The following is a 20,331-nucleotide window of genomic DNA, read 5'->3' as shown; positions in this document are numbered from 1 at the left end:
TGAGAAGTAGAATTTTGTCCTTTTGTAGTGAACGTATGCTATCCTCACAGCACATAGCTGCGTGTAGCTAGCCAACTAGCTAACCACCAAAACAAATGAGTACTCTTCACCCAAGGCCTTGCTTTTCTTAACTGAAGACATTTACAGGTGCTGGCCAGTAAATTAGAATATCATCAAAAGGTTGAAAATATTTCAGTAATTCCATTCAAAACGTGAAACTTGTACATTATATTCATGCAATGCACACAGACCAATGTATTTCCGATGTTTATTACGTTTAATTTTGATATTTATAGGTGACAACCAATGAAAACATCAAATCTGGTATCTCAGAAAATTAGAATATTCTAAAGGCCAATGAAAAAATGTTTGTTTCTCTAATGTTGGCCAACTGAAAAGAATGAAGATGAAAAGAATGTGCATGTATAGCACTCAATACTTAGTCGGGGCTCCTTTTGCCTCAATAACTGCAGTAATGCGGCGTGGCATGGACTCGATCAGTCTGTGGCACTGCTCAGGTGTTATGAGAGCCCAGGTTGCTCTGATAGTCGTCTTCAGCTCCTCTGCATTGTTGGGTCTAGCGTATTGCATCCTCCGCTTCACAATACCCCATAGATTTTCTATGGGGTTAAGGTCAGGCGAGTTTGCTGGCCAATCAAGGACAGGGATACCATGGTCCTTGAACCAGGTGCTGGTGGTTTTGGCACTGTGTGCAGGTGCCAAGTCCTGTTGAAAGGTGAAGTCTGCATCCCCATAAAGTTGGTCAGCAGCAGGAAGCATGAAGTGCTCTAAAACTTCCTGGTAGACGGCTGCATTGACCCTGGACCTCAGGAAACAGAGTGGGCCAACACCGGCAGATGACATGGCACCCCACACCATCACTGACGGTGGAAACTTTACACTGGACCTCATGCAACGTGGATTCTGTGCTTCTCCGCTCTTCCTCCAGACTCTGGGTCCTTGATTTCCAAAGGAAATGCAGAACTTGCTTTCATCAGAAAACATAACTTTGGACCACTCAGCATCAGTCCAGTCCTTTTTGTCCTTGGCCCAGGCGAGACGCTTCTTGCGCTGTTTCATGTTCAAGAGTGGCTTGACACACGGAATGCGACACCTGAATCCCATGTCTTTCATGAGTCTCCTCGTGGTGGTTCTTGAAGCGCTGACTCCAGCTGCAGTCCACTCTTTGTGGATCTCCCCCACATTTTTGAATGGGTTTGTCGTCACAATTCTCTGCAGGGTGCGGTTATCCCTAGAGCTTTTACACTTTTTTCTACCACATTTTTTCCGTCCCTTCGCCTGTCTGTTAATGTGCTTGGACACAGAGCTCTGCGAACAGCCAGCTTCTTTAGCAATCACCTTTTGTGTCTTGCCCTCCTTGTGCAAGGTGTCAATGATTGTCTTTTGGACAGCTGTTAAGTCAGAAGTCTTCCCCATGATTGTGGTGCCTTCAAAACAAGACTGAGGGACCTTTTAAAGGCCTTTGCAGGTGTTTTGAGTAAATCAGCTGATTAGAGTGGCAGCAGGTGTCTTCTATATTCAGCCTTTTCAGAATATTCTAATTTTTTGAGATACCAAATTTGGAGTTTTCATTAGTTGTCACTTATGAATATCAAATTTAAATGTAATGAACATTGGAAATACATTGGTCTGTGTGCATTGCATGAATATAATGTACAAGTTTCACGTTTTGAATGGAATTACTGAAATATTTTCAACCTTTTGATGATATTCTAATTTACTGGCCAGCACCTGTATAAGTGTTTTATCTCCATAGCGGCAGTATACAGAAAAGAAAAAAAATACATTACTAATGCGCCTCATACTTAGCATTTAGCTTAGCTTAGCATGAGTACACAGCCTACATTTGATCAGCTAAGTACCTTTAACACATGTTCAAGTATTCCCTAAACACATCAATAGTACATAAGTTCTACGAGCACAAACATATACATATAAAGCATATAATGCACATGCAGTGTGGAAAAAAATAAACATTTCCAAAATATGTCCAAGAAGAAGAAAAAGAAGCCATTTTTATATAGCGCCTTTCAAGATGAAAGCATGAGGTGAGGTTACAAAGATTGTAACAGACATCTCACTTTGATCTGTGTTCAAAACACAAAACATTTGATCCTTTTTAACATAAATTCACTTGTAATGTTCATTAACTTAGTAATCTATCTTTTTCCCATCGTGAACTTATTTATCATTTTCATCAAGAGTGTTTGTCAGGATTATCTCAGGGGGAATGTCATTCAGCTGAGACAAATTAAACGTGACAACTTTTCCTATTACTAACTTAAATTGAAGTGGTTTTCATTTTGCACTGATAATTTTTAGGAATGCTCGATAGGATAAATGTAGTGTAAGAAAAGTAAAAGTATTTAGTTTTTCTTATTTTATGAGAGGATATTCAATGAGGTAACAAAAATTGTGAGTTAGACAATAGCAGATGTCTCCGTAAAAAAAACTATACTGAACATCCCTAATAAAAACTGATGATTTGATTTATAGACTAAAAGCCTGACAGCTAATTAATGTATGTATTCTATTTTAATAACATCTCCAGCCACCAAAACTTAATTTCATTGATATTTGATTATAAACAGGTTTCACTTTGATTCTTCTGATGAAATTGGCGCAGTAAGCACGGCCTATTATAATAACTCATTTTCCTCCATCAACTCTAATATTCATATGCACCCATTGGGTTACACAGCAACATTCTTCCGTCCATTTTACTCTCTCCTTTTTGTCAAGGGCTCTTCAAAGGTATACACTTCATTGCAAAGTGACAGCCCTGACACCAAAATTGACCTGAGAGCTTCCATCTTACTCTTTTGAAATTCGCTGTTGTAATGTGTGTCAACTAGATAAAATGATTCCCATCTCCACCTTTCTGTGAATTTTCATTTGTAAAGACAGCTGGCTTGACTGACTGGCACGGGCTCCATTCTAATTCCGTTTGAATGCCTAGGACTGTTTGAAACAGGTGCACTCACATAAATCCTGTACATTAGTCGAGTATGTCAAGCTTTCAGGTGGTTAAATAGTTTATGATAATGTTGGGGATTTGATATTCTTCCTGCATAATACCTGTCAGGTCTGACAGACCGTTGAATCTGTCCGTCAATATGCCATGGTTTAAGGTGAAATTAGTTTCAGGCTTTCATTAAATTAGCTAATTACTTCCATAATGGTCACATTATTAAACAGGATATTATCAGTAGAGGGAATTTAAGGTGTATTATGCCCACTGAATATTGGGCCAACTGCAAGTAAATTGTCTTAGAAGATCATTTGTGTGAAATAAGGGTAGAAACAGAGCAGCAAAAATGCACATTTACATGTTATGTATGTAGGTTTGTGAAAAGGTAATTAAAACCTTACAAGCATTCAGCTGGTCTCAGCTTATTTTGTTTATTGGTCCCACTTTCACTCTTTTATAAATGCCATATTGTACCCTTTCTTGACATTTTTATAATTGTTGCATTTGTTTCCCTTCTTTTTAATTGCTGAAGTGCGCCTATGGCTTATTTACTTTGCTACCATTCCCACTCATTTTATTGCAAAACAAGGAAACCTTGCAGATCTTTAGTTTTTGTTCTGTTTCTCCCTGCTGCAAAACGACACACCCTATTTTTGTTTGCCATGTCATGAATACGATGTCATGCTTGCATGAACCAAAGACATATTTTCTTCATTCCCTCTGGTTAATTGGGAGATTTTGGGGGACTGTCTCCATCCACAGCCTGATGAGCCCAAATGTGTGAAAGTGCTGGTATGTAGCTGCTAGTTGCCTTGTCAGCTTGGGGCATGTTTTTAGAGCGATTTGTAATTAGATTAATTAACACTGTATTGACAAACTGTAGGGATCGTGTGAGCTTGTTTCAGGTTTGAAGTTGTTTTGTTTTTTTAGCCTTTTTCTTGTTAAAACAACAATGAAATGTTCTTTTTTTATGTGACTGGAAAAACTCTAAATAATCTTTCTTTTTTTTATAGTGCCAATGTGTGTTTTCTCTGGTTATAGGGGGTAGTACATACCTAAATCATTGCAAGAAAGCAGTATTTTTGTTTTTGACCTCACCAACGGATGGCCATTAGGGTCAAGAATCCCTAGCAGTGCAACCTCCAGCTAAACGATGATCACATCAGACTCCCTTTGATCACTGGCTGCGAGTGGAGAGGTAAACAAACAACAAATGGAGAAAGTTGTGTAACCATTTGTTTCACATCAGTAAAGGTGTTTGTCCTCTTGGGCTCCCGTAGAAGAAAACAGCATCAAATATGGCGTCGCACAGAGACTCAGGCCTAGTCCACACGTAGCCGGGGTTTTTTAAAAACGAATATCCACCCCTCCAAAAACTTGCATCCACACCACCGCGTTTTAAAAACAAACTCTGTCCACACGTACCCGGATAAATACGTTGTTAAGGACATGCCAGACCTGTAGGCGGCAGTACTTCCCCCGTTCTTAACCTCGTCCTTCGTCTGTGGTCTTCCGCAAGGAGCAGTAATTCCGCTTGCAAAAACAAACAAGCAAAAAGCGCTTGGACAATTGATGGATCGGACAGTGACAGAGCGCAGCTCTGAGGGCATTCATGCTGTCGGCTAGTGTAAACACAGGTCGCACACGTGATGTCAGCATTTTTTTGTCACGGAAAGTGACGTTGCGGACCTTAAAACTCTGGTTTTGTCCGTCCACACGCAGACTCCCAAAACGGAGAAAACGCAGATCTTCACTTTGGCCGGAGTTTTTAAAAAGATCCGTTTTCGTGTGAAAAACTCCGTTTTCGTGTGGATGACAGGCCAAAACGTAGAAAAATATCTACGTTTTGGCAAATCCCCGGCTACGTGTGGACAGGGCCTCAGACCCACTCCCATTAATTTTAGACCTGAGTTTTATGATTATATGTTATGAAGCCGCCAACATTTTTCAACAACTGGGCGTCATTTAATTCATTGTCAACAACATTTTGATGGATATTTCTAGAAGTTAACGATTAAAACTACATTGTCTCTTTAAATGATCTTTTTATGTTCTGTGTGTTGGACAGAAGTGACCCGTGTGTTTATTTTCCTTTTGTCCAAGCCAACTAAGTAGAAGCGGGCTTTATGTGCCAGAGTGAAAAGACTTAAGGGGAAGCGGCACTTTTGGGGGGTAAAGTTGGGAGGCTAAACAAGCTATAAAGAAGGCCCGTTCCTGCTCAGGTTCACTAGTAAGCCTGTTGAGCATCAGCTTTTTTTCTCTCATGGGCTCCTTATTAGTGCTCTGATGCGGTTGTCCCCTCGCATGTTCCTCTTGTACCTCAGCTGGGCCAATTCGATGGCCTAAGTGCTCAAATTGAGCCATTTTGTCTCACTTTGAAACAAACTAGGATCTATTATCTCTCTGTGTGTGTTTTTGTTTTAGATTCATGCCCCTCCCCCTCGTCTCTCTTCCATGTTGGCCTTGGTCTATGAAGGTTGTCAATGCCCCCTGCCTTGCTTTGCTCTTACGTTTGATGCACTAGCTTTGTGAGGGGTCACTGTTTCCACTCCAGCAGTGTCAGCTTCAATCTGGGGCGATTTGGTGTGAAATGTGTGCCATGGTGTGGGGGCTTGCAGGTCAAAGCCCCAGTAATTGATGTTGCTTATTCATCTGCTTTCCTTGTCTTCTCCCACCACAGCACAGCGGCCTTTTTTGTTTGCATAAATTGTTTGAAGATTCACTGTAGGTCTTAGGGCTCTGAGAAGCATTCCCCTGTTGCACTTTGTCTGTGTTCCGACCTAGCAGGGGGTTCAGCACTGGGATGCACAATGGTGTCTGCACAAAAGAGGCTTTCCCCAACACAAGACCTGGAGGACACTGCATAGCATGATACGGAGCATTGGGGGAGACACACAAAGCCATTGGCACAAAGAAGGCTTCCCTTAAGACAAGACTCACGGGACGCCTAGCATGACAAGCAGGGCAGCTCTCACTGTAATTAGCCATGGAACCACTCTGGCCTTATTAGATCAGTGGACTATCTGTAAACAGTTTCCAAAAAAGCAAAGAGATAACAGAAAAAGAGCAATGAGGCTATAGGCGGAAATGTGATATTGCAGTCCCTCAAACTTGAAGGCAGTGATTAGTTAAAGATGTGGTTCTGCATGAATAGAAAGTTGTGTTCCAAAGCCAAAATTCCCCTCTTACCCTGCTGATCTCTTCTGCTCCGTCGGCTTGGAGAAACACTACCTGCTAGCTGAAGTGCAGGACAAAACGCTAGATCTGTTTAACCACAAAGAGGAGCATAATGATGGAGCCACTTTTAATCTTGCCCTCTAGCATGTCAGGCGGCAGCATGGGTGGTATGTCCTCCAGGGCCTTTGAAGAGGGCCGATTCAGAGAAGAGATTTGGATCATTACACAAGAAAGAACACTTCATAAGTACTGAAGTGAGTTGGAGAAATGACGGTTAATGATGTTGACAGCAATTCACCTGCGCCGAATTACAGAAAGATTTGACTCAACTTGCCTTCTTTAATGAGCTTCACTCTGTAAAGGTAATGGGCCAGCAGTAAGACAAGGAGAGAAGGAAACGCTGAGGAGGAAGTGAAGAATTTAGTCATTTTTTTTCCTTTTTTCCTCCTTGGGGAATTGCACTGCAACCTGTGGTTTAAATGCCCAGCTAGCATAATGGCTTTCCTCCCTTTACACTGTCATGTGGGAGCATTTGTGCTTTTTTTCCACCGGAAATATTTAGAAATGTGGATCTTATTATTCCTTTATGTAATTTAGAAGCTCTTTTTTTATGATAACATACAAACTGTTAACAAAAAGTATAATGGTGTTCATGTTGTTGTTTCATTATGTACTTATTTGAACTCAAGCAATGTCTTAGCATGAAGTTACTGCAAACGTTATGAATAACTACACCATTTTCCCTTTGATATTATGACATTAACTTATAAAATGAGAGTGATCAGTGTTGATACACTGAGATGTTAAATTCTTTTTTCTGTAAAGATTGCTTCCTGATTTAGCCCCAAAAGTCTTGAACTGGTCACACTATGGCCCAGGAACCACAATTCATTGGTTTAGGGTATATAATACAAACCACACACTTCACCCAGTGCTTGTGGGGTACAAAATGCCTAATCTAATCGTGTAACCCTGTGGATGGAACAGTTATGCTAAAGCTTCTTATCTATACCTTTAGTCCGTTCTGCAGAACTCAACCAGATGCCGTCTATAGCTTTACTTCTTTTAACAGAGAAAAACATCCATGTTTTCCTTTGCAAACGCAATACAGTGACCTGTTTTAACTTATACCATTGTAAACATAGGTTACTGCTTGGGCTGGGATGGTATATTGTCCCAAAAATCTTTGAAAATAAATGATATTATTGTGAATGTTATCAAGACCAAAATAACCATTTGTGTAATGTTAATATATCATAATAATGCAAGTACACCCTTTGAAATGCAACAAATAACTTGCTCAAGTGATATATTCTCAGCAGTAATGAAACGGCTGAGCTCCGTTCGTTTCCTTTGAGGTTGTAGAGATCTACGTTATTGATTGTAGACAATTTCTTTAAATACCAATCCCTAGCCTCCTTCACAACTTTATTCCTGTAAGGGGTGCATTCGTCCTTGTTCTTTTGATCCACCCTTTTGACTGTTGTTCCACTTCGACTTCAGCTGCGGCTCCTCCTAGCAACGCGAGTCATTCAGCTAAAATGGCGTTAAGGGGGTGTGGTTGATATGCGGGTCACCCGTCTGACAAGGACCGATATATCGAGGCTGTAAACATTATTGAGCTCATTTTCATCTATCGTACGATGAATTGATTTATTGATTATCATTCTAGCCCTAGTTACTGCTGATGTACAAGGACATTTGGTTTTAACTGTCTCACCTCTGGCAGTCCTATCCTGATAGTGTTGTCTGCATCAAACTGCGAGACAACTACCTTTAAAATAGTTAACTTTGAAATAAGCACATAGTAGAAAAATTTGAAGACATTTTAAGTTACATATGTAAACTCCAATGGTTGGCATTGTTGCCTTGTAGCAAGAATTTTGCCCACTCAGTGCCGCCTATGCTGCCTTTCTGCCCAGAGTTTACACGTTAATCAAAAACTAGCTTGTTCCGTAGATTTGCTGAAGCAGCTTTAATGCTGGGTGCATCATGTTTTCCTCCTGCAGACTATAATCAACTCATTGCATATTTGCTCATTTAATTTGGAGCAGGTGCTGAACTCTTTCCAACAGTGATTGAAGGATTCAATAGTTTCCATAATAATAATTAATACACGCAGAAGCCTGGGAGACCCGGTGATATTGCTGACTACTGTTTGTGGAATGATTCATGTTTGTTGAAGCACTTTGATGACATTGTTTTATCACATTTAAAAATATAGTAAAATTAATTATTAACCACCATACATTTCTTCAGTTTTTGTTTTGCCAAATACATATGTCAGCTTACAGTAATATGTGCTAATTTAAATTTATAATGTGTTCTTGCACTGTAAAATGTGAAAGGTTCTGCTGCAATAAACATCTATCATTTCTTTTTTTATGCATGTTTTTAAAACAAATTAGCCTATTTACACACTCCCAGAGCAAGGACACGGATTCTGGCCTACAGCGTGTTTGCTATTTCTAATCTTGCATGTTTATGCACAAGTTTGTGACAAAAACCTTAACTGACAGCGTGACAGTTGATTTGCAGTTCTATTTTTTTTCCCCACATTTGACTGTCATCCCATCAAAGTAACATATCTGTCGATGTCTCTGAGTGTCTCGCGCTGAATGATAAATATGTACATCCAAACCAGGATTCAGTGCCAATTATGCATCGACAGAGATGTCACCAAGAATGTAGCATTTAAATTAAAATGATGGCACTCGATTGCAAACGGGCTTGTGCAGTGACATGTCCTATTATCTGCTTTCGCTGCGTAAGACGGGACAAAAACAACAACAGAAGAAGCTGGAACTGTTCTAAAGGTCAAATCAATAGCTTTACTGGGGTTTTCTTTTCTCTTCCTCTTTGACACTTTTTCATGTCAATCATGAATGCTATTATTAGCTTTGTTGAAGTGACAATGTGTATTTTTACTGTTAATCTTTCCATCGAAATAGCTGTTGAAATGTAATAAAATGACGTCCAGTTTAGGGCTGCCACAAACGACTATTTTATTAGTCGACTAATTGCCAGATTTGTTGACGATTAGTTGACTAATCGTGTGTCATGCATTCAATCACACACACACACATGCACGCACACACATACACACACACACACACACACACACACACACACACACACACACACACACACGGAAACACACCTTTTCGAAGGTCATCTCGTATTTCCTATCCATCATGGTGAAATGTGTGGTAAATAGTTGTCATAGTATTCTGGGTTGAACTTCTTGATCGTATCTTTAAAACCTTGATCGCTGACCATGGACAGGGGTCTCATGTTATGTCTCATGACGTCATCGGCAGGTGCAGGACCCCGAGCAGGTCCAGAAACTACAGCGCCAGAAAACTACAATCGGTATTGTATTGTCTTGGTGGAATTAACTGAAGGATCATCAAAGTCTGAGGAGTCATGCATGCTTTCTGCTCCATAGATAACGTTTACTGTAATGTTTTTTAAACTAGCGAGAGTCACAGCGATATGGTGTAAAACTACCCTGAAATGTATGTACTGCCCCCTAGTGCCAGGAAACTAAACTACCCACTGCCATTATCATCCATGTTTTTAGGGTTAAGCCCTATTGGAGACGTGAACAGGAGAACAAGGTTCCCTAAAAACATAAGTTATGAGTCCTTACTGACGATACATCTCTAGAATTAAATTGATAACTTCTAGATGTTTCTTTTTCCTACCCCTGCAATTTAGCCACATTAGCGCTCACACAGAAGTATAACAAGCTCAGTAGCACGACGTGGCAAAAGAATACAAAGCATGATACGTAAATTGGCAGGACTGGTTGTCTAATTATCACTTTTCTGCTTGCTCTCCACACTGAGATTATGTAATTATCTTTTTGAAACACTGCAGAACGACATTTTGCATGCGTGCGTGTGTGTGTGTGTGTGTGTGTGTGTGTGTGTGTGTGCGTTTGCGTGTGTGTGTCATTTCTGAGACGCTGCTGTACCTGACACTCAGCAAGCCACTTAATAATATGCTAGAAAGCTGGTTAATTATATCACAATAATGGCTTGATGAAAGCAATAAGGGAGGCCACTGAATGAGCGATAGCACTTTCTGACTGCTCAACTTGTATCTTTGTCACACATTATGATTATCCCACTGCACGAGGAAGTTCTTTAATTATAAATCTGTTTATTTATTAGGACATTTGTAGGTCTTTGTGCTCGTTATAATGCAAATAGCAGCCTTTTCCTGAATTTACTGCAATGATCTTTTCAACAAATTAAAACCCTTATCAAGGTAATTACTCTGTGTTTACAAGCCCCCCAAAGCTAGGACATCCCAATTAAACAGTACACCTGTTTAGTTTGTTGGATTTGTTTTTGTTACATGTGTCATTACGTGTCCCCCTGAAGAGCAGAGGTTTGTCAGCGGGGAAGAATCACCATTTAGACCCCTCACTGGGCTTCATCCTGCTCCTGCAAATGTTCCAGGCAGACTGGTGTTGTCTGGTTATGAGATGGTGTACAGAAAAGAGGCAGGAACACAGCTGACACATTCCTCCGCAGGGCCCGGGGAGGGGGTAGATGGGTAATCTAACGGAGGGCGAGCTCGAGCACAAGCAGCAGCGGCATCGACATCAGCCGTAGACTGCTTTCGAAACTTTTTAATTAGCACTAATTACCTTTGCAGGAAAATGTTGAGGCTTGAAAGGATTTGTGTCAGTAAGCGGGAGATCAAAGATTGTGGTGCTGTGCATTTTAATCTGAACACTGAGGGGTAATGGGGAGCTGTTTGTGTGCTCCAGAGAGGGTTAAAGGAGGAAAATCATCCCAGGTGGTCCCTGAGTAGTCTACCTCTAGTAATGCTGTCTACCAATCACACCACAGGTCCTGTCACATTACAAAATCTTCCACTAATATGAAGAAATTAACTTTAGTTTTCGCTGTAGAACTGAATCATGGCTTTGCCTCGCTTTGCTCATTCTCTCTTTTATCCACACGCGCGTTCCTCAAAGTGCACGCGCAAGCCTGCGTGCGTCGCCTCATCAGACTGACAGGCCTTTCATAGAGGTGGTTTTTAATGCATGCCTGGACATCACTGTGGCAGGGTCATCCATCAGACATCAAGACAACATCGATCATTTGCCATGAAGAGAGCGCGGGGTAGTGATTATTTGCTATTAGGTGGATGCTGAGGCATACAAATGGCTGGCAGTTGACAGTTGAACTCACTCTAACGTAATGCGGGTTGGCTCCCCCTCTCAGGGAAATGTTGACAAGCACTGAGCCTGAACACTGTAATGACAGAGAGTACTGGCAGTCAAGGCATTGAAGAATTCTTCCTCACAGATCACAGCATCTATTATTTAACACATTTTTCTTTAGTTTACTGCAAATACTCCACATTAGTTTATTTTCCAACTACGCGAGTTCCTCAAACTTGAGCTTGGACGTAGTCTACTCCTTATTCTGTGTTATTTTACTCATCAACGAGTCATTGTCAAGCATCCTTTTTGGCTGATCGACCCTTTAAAGGTGATTTTTAAGGCTTGCACACTTAAAGATGTGCGAGCCTGCGCTTGTTTGTGCCGCATTGATGTGCTCACTGACTGAGATGCCATCAGCGAATTGATTTTCAGCTCCCGTTCACTGAAAGACGAGGGTGTCATGTGGATGGACAACTAATCTTTCAATACAAACATCCACAAGACACACAGCAGTACTGTGAGCACAGGCCAGGCGCTGTAGGGAGCAGGAGCAGGAGGAGAGGGAGTGTTTTGCACCACGATGATGCATTTTGCTGCACTGAAGCATATCACAATGTGGAGTTTGGGGGTTCTGCATGGGGAGGCAGCTGCCATAATGTTGCACCGTAATGTTTCACACTTTTAAAGTAAACGTCTACCTTTCTGTGGGGATGTCTCTATTCCTTGCCCTTGTTAGGAAATAAGCAACTCTCTCCCACCTGTCGGACGAGTCGTTGTTAGAGCTTAGACTTCATCCCATGACAAACTGGGGTCAAGCAAGGCTTATGAGGTTGGAGCTGACAGGAATGTCTGTCAAGTCCTTATCCCGTGGCCAGGGTCGCTCTGGGGTCATTAATCAGACGGGCCTTTGAGGTGCATAGCGAAGCGTGAGGGCAGGCTGATTTCGGTAACGTTGACCTCGGTACAGTGGCTTTGATTTTGTCAGTTCCCTCGCTTTGTGCGCGTGAGGCAACGCGTCTCAGTTGATAGGATGGGGCCCCATCTGATTCACAACACTCTCAGCCGCTCTGCCTGTGCTAATGACATTGAGAGAGAGAATATTAACCTCACACACTCAGCAGGAACAGCCACGGGGGCAGTCTATAACTCAGACGCTGCAGGATTCACGCTCATATTATCACTCACACAAAAGCAAGCCTTACATTTTTTTTGTCTGACACTCCGTGGTGTGGACGCTTTTTAACTGAATCTGCACTTCCTGCGTAATTACCTGACATAGAGGACAGTTATGAGCAGTGATATTTAACTATCATCATCACAAAGAAGTTAGCTAATTATTTTTCACAGATTTATTCACGTCCACAATTGTTTGTGTGCTCTAAGATAACATTTTTGTTCAGTAAGTGATGTAACCCTTGGTAAAGTAAAATTGTGACATGCCTTCACCGGCTGACAGCTTTGTAGTTAGTAATGCTTAACGCATATCAGGAGCAAGCATGGAGCAATATTCAAAACAGATTAGAGTGAACCCACTTAAAGAAGAGATTTGCTGGCGGCGCCAAATGTACTCTAATGATTTGCATTGCCATTAATAGTAATTTGCAGCTGCCTGGGAGGAGACGTGTAATCCCCTTTGCATGTGTGAATTGACATGTATTCATAGAAGTCTATGGGTGTCCGGGATGTGTGATCTTTAAATGACTGCCACCTGAGGCCTGGCACTACGCAGAGAGGAGTGCCACACTGAGCGGTGACTGTACGTGTGAGCGAAACAAGGGATGAGAAGAGAAGAGCTGTGGGGGGAGATGGAGACAGATAATGACAGCCTAATTCACCGTCGCCATCAGAAATGCACGTACAGAAACACGCAAAGGCCTCATACCGCAGCTGGAGGGGGAAGTGCTGGAACAGACCCGATCAGCGCCGTGTGGAGGTGGAAGCAGGGCTGGCTGTGGGGTTGCAGGGCACCAATTTGCTTTGCAGATAATGTCGTTTATGATTAGCTAACTCAGCTTGTGTGTTTTGATGCTTTATTTTAGGGTTTATTTGAGTTTATGTGTTTATGGAGCAAGTGGGTGGGGTGTGATGTCATAAAACTGGTTAAAGAATCCCTTTTTTTTAAATTTGTTTATAAAATTGAATTTCTGATTTGAATACCTCCCAAAATAGAAGATAATTGTATTTGTGTGTGCATGGTTTAAGCAACATCTTTCTTGTTATCTTGATGGGACAAAATGTCCCTGTTTGAAAAAGTAGCTTTTACACATGGCAGGATTGATGAGCTAATGGCTAGTTTACGCATAGCCAAGGTAAAAGTTTGTTTACATCTTGAAACTGTTCAAGTTTTAATTAATTTTATTGCATTTTAAATGATATTAAATAAAACCTTAAATTTATTGTAAAATAAACATTACACAGCAGAATTCTTTAGAAGTTCTTGCTCAACTTGACCCAGTTATATTTAATTAACGCTACAGTAGCAAATTTGGAAAACAAATTGGCTTAAAACACATTTCTAATGCCACTCAACAATGATGTAACATAGTATAGCTATGAATATGTTGTGGAGATTTAAAAAATGAAAAAAATGTAAGGTTTTCACGCATTTGTCTAAAAACCTCCACTAATAGAACGTTTCGGGCCGAAAGCAACCATTAGACCATCTGGTTGTCGATCTCGCCGAACCGCCGCAATTCCACACTTCCCCGGGTCCTCCACTTATAACACACTTGCATATTTAGCCACAGAACACCACTGGTGTGAGAAGTTCTCTGCTCAATAATGTCAGAAAAGGAGAAACAGCTGACTGCTGCCACTTCAACTTTAAGACAAACTAGCAGAGTGCCAAAAAGAAAAACACCATTTGAAGTTGTGGACAACACAAGATGTTTGGAAACAGCGACTGGTGTTTAGTGCTCTCTGGTTTCCTCTGGCAATGTGGGTTTCTGGTCCCGTTAGGGGAGGGTGAGTGTTCCGTCACCGTGTTTGCATTTCAAAGCCTAACTTGTTCTGTAGATTTGCTATAACAGCTTTAACATCATATCATCATATAGTGAAATTTCAGAGATTTTATCAGTTTTAAAACACTTTTGTCTTGACTATATTTGACCTAGTCCTTTATTAAGATCACTGTGTCTTCTTTGTTCTGAGATGAACAAAGCAAGTGATTTTTAACTGTAACGTGTTTCAGCTGCAGTTTTCCTTGGAAGTACCACCAGTGTTACACCCCCTGAGCATGACCACGCGTTAGCCACACCTAAACTCCTCAGCGGTTCTCCTGCACCCCCCTTGTCCCAGATGATTGTCCATTGGGCTCGTTTCCTGGTCACAGCTGGGTCTATAATGTTTTATATGTTTGGTTTTTATGATTCTCCCCTGTGCCAGTTAATTATGCGATTATATGATTTCAGTAATCTAATGTAAAAATAAGAACAATTAAACTTTTAAATAAAAAGTATTCCAAAACTCGTCAGTCCTGTAGGACATAATCTATATTTCTATGAACAGAGGCTGTTCAGAAGCTTTGTACTACTATTATAATATTAATTATTAGTAACTTTCAAAACTCAAGTCAGTGGCCTAAAAGGCACATTGTTATGAGAATATGAAACGCTCCCTGTGTTCTACATTAGGAAAAACCATCAGGCCTTTTTAAGGTTACAGCCTCGCCCGTCAACAGGCCAACCCTCCTCCATTCACCACTTCTCTAAGTTTTTAAAGCCACTCTTCACTCTGACTTTTTCAAGTCCAATTGCTCTCCGCGTTCACTGCAGAACCACATCCTGGCAGGCAATCTGTACTGAGCTCTGAAAAGTCCATTATGCACATATGAAAGCCATCATAGCCTTGGTATTGGTTAATTTATTGAACATTTTTGTGAATAAAAGTCAGTAAATTGCACAAAAAAGTCAGTAAATTGCACAAAATCAAAACTCATATGTTTTAGAAGATAGAGTCATTAAGGAACAAAAAGCTGTTCCAAAAGCAGCAGAAATAGAAAAGGACACATGTAAAACAGCCAGGACTGCTGTTCTTCATTTTTCATGTTTTGCCTGAGGATATCCGACATGATGCCGGTGCACACCACTGGCAGGAGTGAGTGACATTTCAGCCAATAACAGGCGAGAGTTTTCTTCCCTCTGTTGTCAGCGGTGGTTTATCAATCACTATGTCTGCATCAGTATTAGTGTATTGATCTGGCAGAGCTGCTCTCCAGGTCAGCGTCTCCTCTCCAATGTCCTTGTCTGGCTCCTCACATCCTCCCCTGCTTCCTGTGCTTCTCAGAGTTTCTGCTCAAACTGAAAAGGAATATTTCTGGACTCTTTATGCCCAACATTCTGGATATTTGTAGATAAAGCAGTTTTAGCAGATACACCCTCCACTTATGAAAGCTCCAAAGCATGCACACTGATGCATGCAGCGCTGTGTGATGTATAATGCTGGGCTTATGAGGGCTAATAGTCAGACAGCCTATGTGAAGTATTATCTCTGACAATGAGGCTGATCATAATTATGTTCATAAGAAAGAGATTTATTACTTCACCTCGTTAAATCTACCACCTCTCCGTTCTCCCTCGCTTCTACAATAGACCATTTATTTTTGCATAGAAGTATTTTATTTTCTCAAAATATACTGCATCATTTTATTTTACTTTTTTTATTTTTATATTTTTGGGGGGGGGGGGGGGTGCAGAGGTTTTGTACATAATTTATTTATTTCATTCAATTTGTTTATCCTAAAGAAAAACCTTTTCTAAGCCGAGTTTCATAGAAGTCAACAACAAAAGGGTGTCGTCTATGAAAATCACACTTTCTACAGACAATTCCTTACAGATTACATTTTTATTACAGTTACTGACGATTTTCTAAATGTTTGATTGTGTAATGTTTGTGTTTTTCTGATATTTTTTCTCTTTGTCATCTAAAGAAAAATCTCAGTAGCATGTTAGCTATTCTGATTAGTTTTTGTTGATAGCAAAACTACCCTCTATTTTTAATGGGGAACGTACTTTTACTGCAGTGCTTAAACTTTGATAGTTCTCAGAGCTGCGCATTAAAATAAGAAAGCTTGTAAAAAGTAATGAAAGCAGCTCGGGAAGTCTGTGGAGGGTGCACAGAAAGCTGGAGAGTATTAGAAGTTCAATCCCTGCACTGTAGCTAATGCTGGATGGGACTCAGTGGCTCTCCCCTGGCTGTGAATTTAACTGATTAAATCAGCCGGTGCACGCAGTGGCGGTGACATGAAAACAACAATTAATAAGGCTCCCCCCTGTGCCATGCGGCTCCCTTTAACCGAGCAGCTAATAACGTAACCCACAGGACTGCAGCCCCGTCACACACACACACACACACACACACACACACACACATGCATGCATACAAACACACACACACACACACACACACACACACATGCATGCATACAAACACACACACACACACACACACACACACATGCACGCAGGTGGTGGTGGTTTGCAAGCAGCCTTTGTTCACATAAAATTAAATGTTTATCCAAGGTGGTTGGAGATTTAGCCTAACTACTCATTTACAAACAGTATACAGCACTGGTAGATTAATTGCATGTAATTCTGAAATTTCAGCGTGCAAAAAATAAAACATGTGTTTTTTTCTGGTTTATGCTTTAGTGCTTGTTAAACTAAAACTGGACAAAATCCAGTAAAAAATTTAGATTTTTTCCCCTCTAACTTTTTTAACATGATCTGCTTCAGAAACTTTACTAGGCTACTGAACAAAAACATCAGCGTAATTCAAGAAAGGTACATTTTGCAACTTATTTTTATGCTAGCTACGTGTTGTCAGCTTGTCCCAAACATGATCAGAGCTGCAATCCTTTGCTTACAACAATAATTCAGTGGGCGGTTTTTGCTGGCAGCCAGTTGGGGACAAAATTGCAATAAAATAGACACATTTGCACTTAAAATAACAGAATTTTATCTCACAACATTTATCCTGAGAAATGTAGCAAATAGTCAGGTCACACGTGGTATAATGTAATTACAAAGAAAGGGTGATAGCTGCAATCTACCTTCATTATAAACTGGTCTCCAGTCCCAACCCAAAGTCGTTTCTTTTGCCATTTAGCTTACAAAAACTAACTCAAGACATGTTTGAGATATGTTCCAGGTCCTGCCTTTGTGCCTTTTAAGCAAAAACTAGTAAACATTTTGAACATGCTCAAAATCCCTTGACCCAAAATTCATGCAAAGAAATAAAATGTTTGCAGTCATTTCCAGACATTTAAAAACTTAAAATGAACTCTGTTTGATTTGAAATTGGCTTTTTTTTTACTTTTATATTAAGACCTTACATACACCGTCACTAATTGGGAAACAGGAAGAAGCAGGTTTTAAAGGGGGGATGAGGCAATTTTCGCTTGCCTTTAGCACCCTCTTGTGTCCATTTGTAGAACCAAAATCGCAACATATCTCCACGGTGTCGGTTTGCCTTTTTAATACCTTAATCTAACAGCTGAAATGTCTCCCAGCCTTCTTAAGTGTCTACAGTAGTGGTTCATCACTAAATTAAACAAATCAGCAAGGTTCATGATCGAAAACATGCAGGAAACATGCTGGAGGCAGACTGCTGCGCCTGGTATGTCAGCTCCATTTTTTCTAACTCCAAAAGCCCTGACCGGCAACTCAGAAGTTGCAAGTGGAATATTCTGGCTACAGGAGGCGAAGGGGGCTGGGTGGCCTTTCATTAACCCTAAAGGGTCACGTTAGCACGTACTGGCTCAAGAAAATGATAGAAAAATATGAGGAGTGGCAAAATATCCTTTTTAAACATGTTTGTTGTATTATCTTGTAACGGTGTGACAATATTCCCTCACATTTATTCTGACATGTGATGTGTGTATTTTGTTCTTACCAAACTTCATATCATATTTAAGTTTATCAAGGATAATACATGCATAGTATCAGCAACATAATCATTTAGAAATACCCTGTTTGAACTAAGAACTGTAAGAGGTTTTGAGAAGTTCAGGGTCTGTCTTCTGTCAGATTTAAATGTCAATGAAGTCTCCCAGGACACTTTACCATGGCGCTCTGACAGTGACGGATTAGGCAACACACACACTGTCTTTGTGCTGCTTCTATGACTTGAACTTTGCAGGCCCCTAACATAACTTCTAACACCACCTTCTGTCAACTTTATGCCTGTGTTAATGTGTACATGTGTGAGAGAGGCCGCGAGGAAAGGAGCAGGGATGACCTCTCACCTCTTTGCAGTGTCATAAAACGGAACGGAAAGGCAAAACGTTTACTGCTTTCATATATATATATATATATATATATATATATATATATATATATATATATTGGTGATAAAATCCCAACACTAACCCCGATCGTGACACAGTAGGGGGAAAGTTTCCCTTCCATTCCATCTGTGAATGCGGGTGTATTCCGGTTGCTCTGTGAAAATGATGGATGACAAGTTAAATTTGTGTCTGGGGAGTGAAGGTGAACTGTGACAGAGTGATTTGTCTTGGGAATGGAGGGTTAGGGTCAGGCGAAACTGGGCGCCTGAAGGCACAAGACATTGACAAATTCATCCTGCTCGCCGCATTTCTGAAGCCTTTTGTTTTGAATCCTGGCTACTCACAAGTGACCCCCATCCCTCATCCTGCCAGCCACTGAAGGATGCCTCGCCAGGCCAGGGGAGCTCAGCACCACAAATTCTTGTCATTCACTTCCCTGACAGGCTCAGACCCATACTCTCTGTATGAAAGAGAGAGGCTGCAAAATGTATTTCTGCACAACTGCTGATTTGAAGCCATAACAGTTTATTTTTTCTGTTTCCTTGTCATTGCAGGTCACTGGCGGGCCTCAAAATGTTTACCGAGCTGGAAGAGTTGGTGGTGGACAACAATCAGCTTGGAAATGACCTCCAGTTGCCCAGGTTACCCAACCTGCACACTCTGACGCTCAATAAGAACCAAATATCCTTTGAGACAAGAGTAACTAGTTTATACTTAAACTATGCAGGCATAAATGGCAGCGTTGGTTTTGTTTCACCTTCTTTCTCATGTCAGTATAATCCTCTATTGTCCTAAAGAGGCACGTTGTAATAATGTGGCACTCACTCTGTTGAAAGAGCGTGGAGGATTCTGGCTGCCACAGCTCCACACGACTAGCTTCTGAACCACAGGGACCTCTAGTGGAATAAGGCCTAACACTGAACAGACACTTCCAGAGATAAAGATGCGTTTCGTTGAATGGGCATCAAAAGGAAACGAAACATAGTGGGTTTTATTTTTTTTTTTTTGTTCAGCAGAATATAATTTAAAAACAATTAGAATATTTTTTTGCAACTGCGTTACACAGCCAACACTGTTGTAAACATGTGAACTAGCTCTGCAGAGTCATTGTGAAGTCAAGGAATGGATTTAAGGCACACTGCAAAGCTGTGACTTCCTCTCTAAACCTCAGAGCAGGTTCTGCAGTGTGTCCTGTTTTCCTTTGGTTATGCAGATCCTGCTGGGTAATGATGCTCTCTCTCTCTCCTCTCTCTCTCTCTCTCTCTCTCTCTCCCTCTCTCTCTCTCTCTCTCTCTCTCTCTCTCTCTCTCTCTCTCTCTCTCTCACTCACACACATGCACTCTTCCAGAGTCAACATTAAAAACTGGGACTCCTTGAAGTGTGCATCAGGGACTGTGTGCTCGGTTTGGTTGTGAAGTGGTCGGCACATGCTAATAGGCCAATTATGTACATCCTGTCGTGGCGCAGTGCCATTTTAAAGCTCGAGCGCCACATTAGTGCAGTTGTATTTTGACACTTTGGGGCTCAATTTTCCAAGTGAATGTATTAGTGATGAATGTGCCTGCTTAGGGGCTGTTTGTTTTTTCCACGTTTCGCAAAACTTTTCCACAGCCCAGCTCTGAGAAGCACGGACTATTTGAACCACAGGGCATCCATCATTTTGTCACCGTTGTGCACCCGGCCACCTAGGAA

The 20,331-nt window shown here is 41.0% G+C and overlaps 1 protein-coding gene across 4 annotated transcripts in view; it reads left to right on the top strand.

Moving 5' to 3' along the window:
* lrmda (leucine rich melanocyte differentiation associated) overlaps positions 1-20,331 on the top strand; it is a 331,776-nt gene that overhangs the window by 206,907 nt on the left and 104,538 nt on the right. For all 4 annotated transcript variants that reach the window (XM_070542564.1, XM_070542562.1, XM_070542565.1 and 1 more), the window contains exon 3: positions 19,194-19,320. In XM_070542564.1, the coding sequence (XP_070398665.1) occupies positions 19,194-19,320 (127 nt within the window). The remainder of the gene's footprint in view (positions 1-19,193; positions 19,321-20,331) is intronic.

Source organism: Nothobranchius furzeri, chromosome 12 (assembly GCF_043380555.1).
Source record: "Nothobranchius furzeri strain GRZ-AD chromosome 12, NfurGRZ-RIMD1, whole genome shotgun sequence".
Lineage (NCBI taxonomy): Eukaryota > Metazoa > Chordata > Actinopteri > Cyprinodontiformes > Nothobranchiidae > Nothobranchius > Nothobranchius furzeri.
Note: the sequence above shows the minus strand (reverse complement) of the source record. Positions and strands in the feature narration are given on the sequence as shown.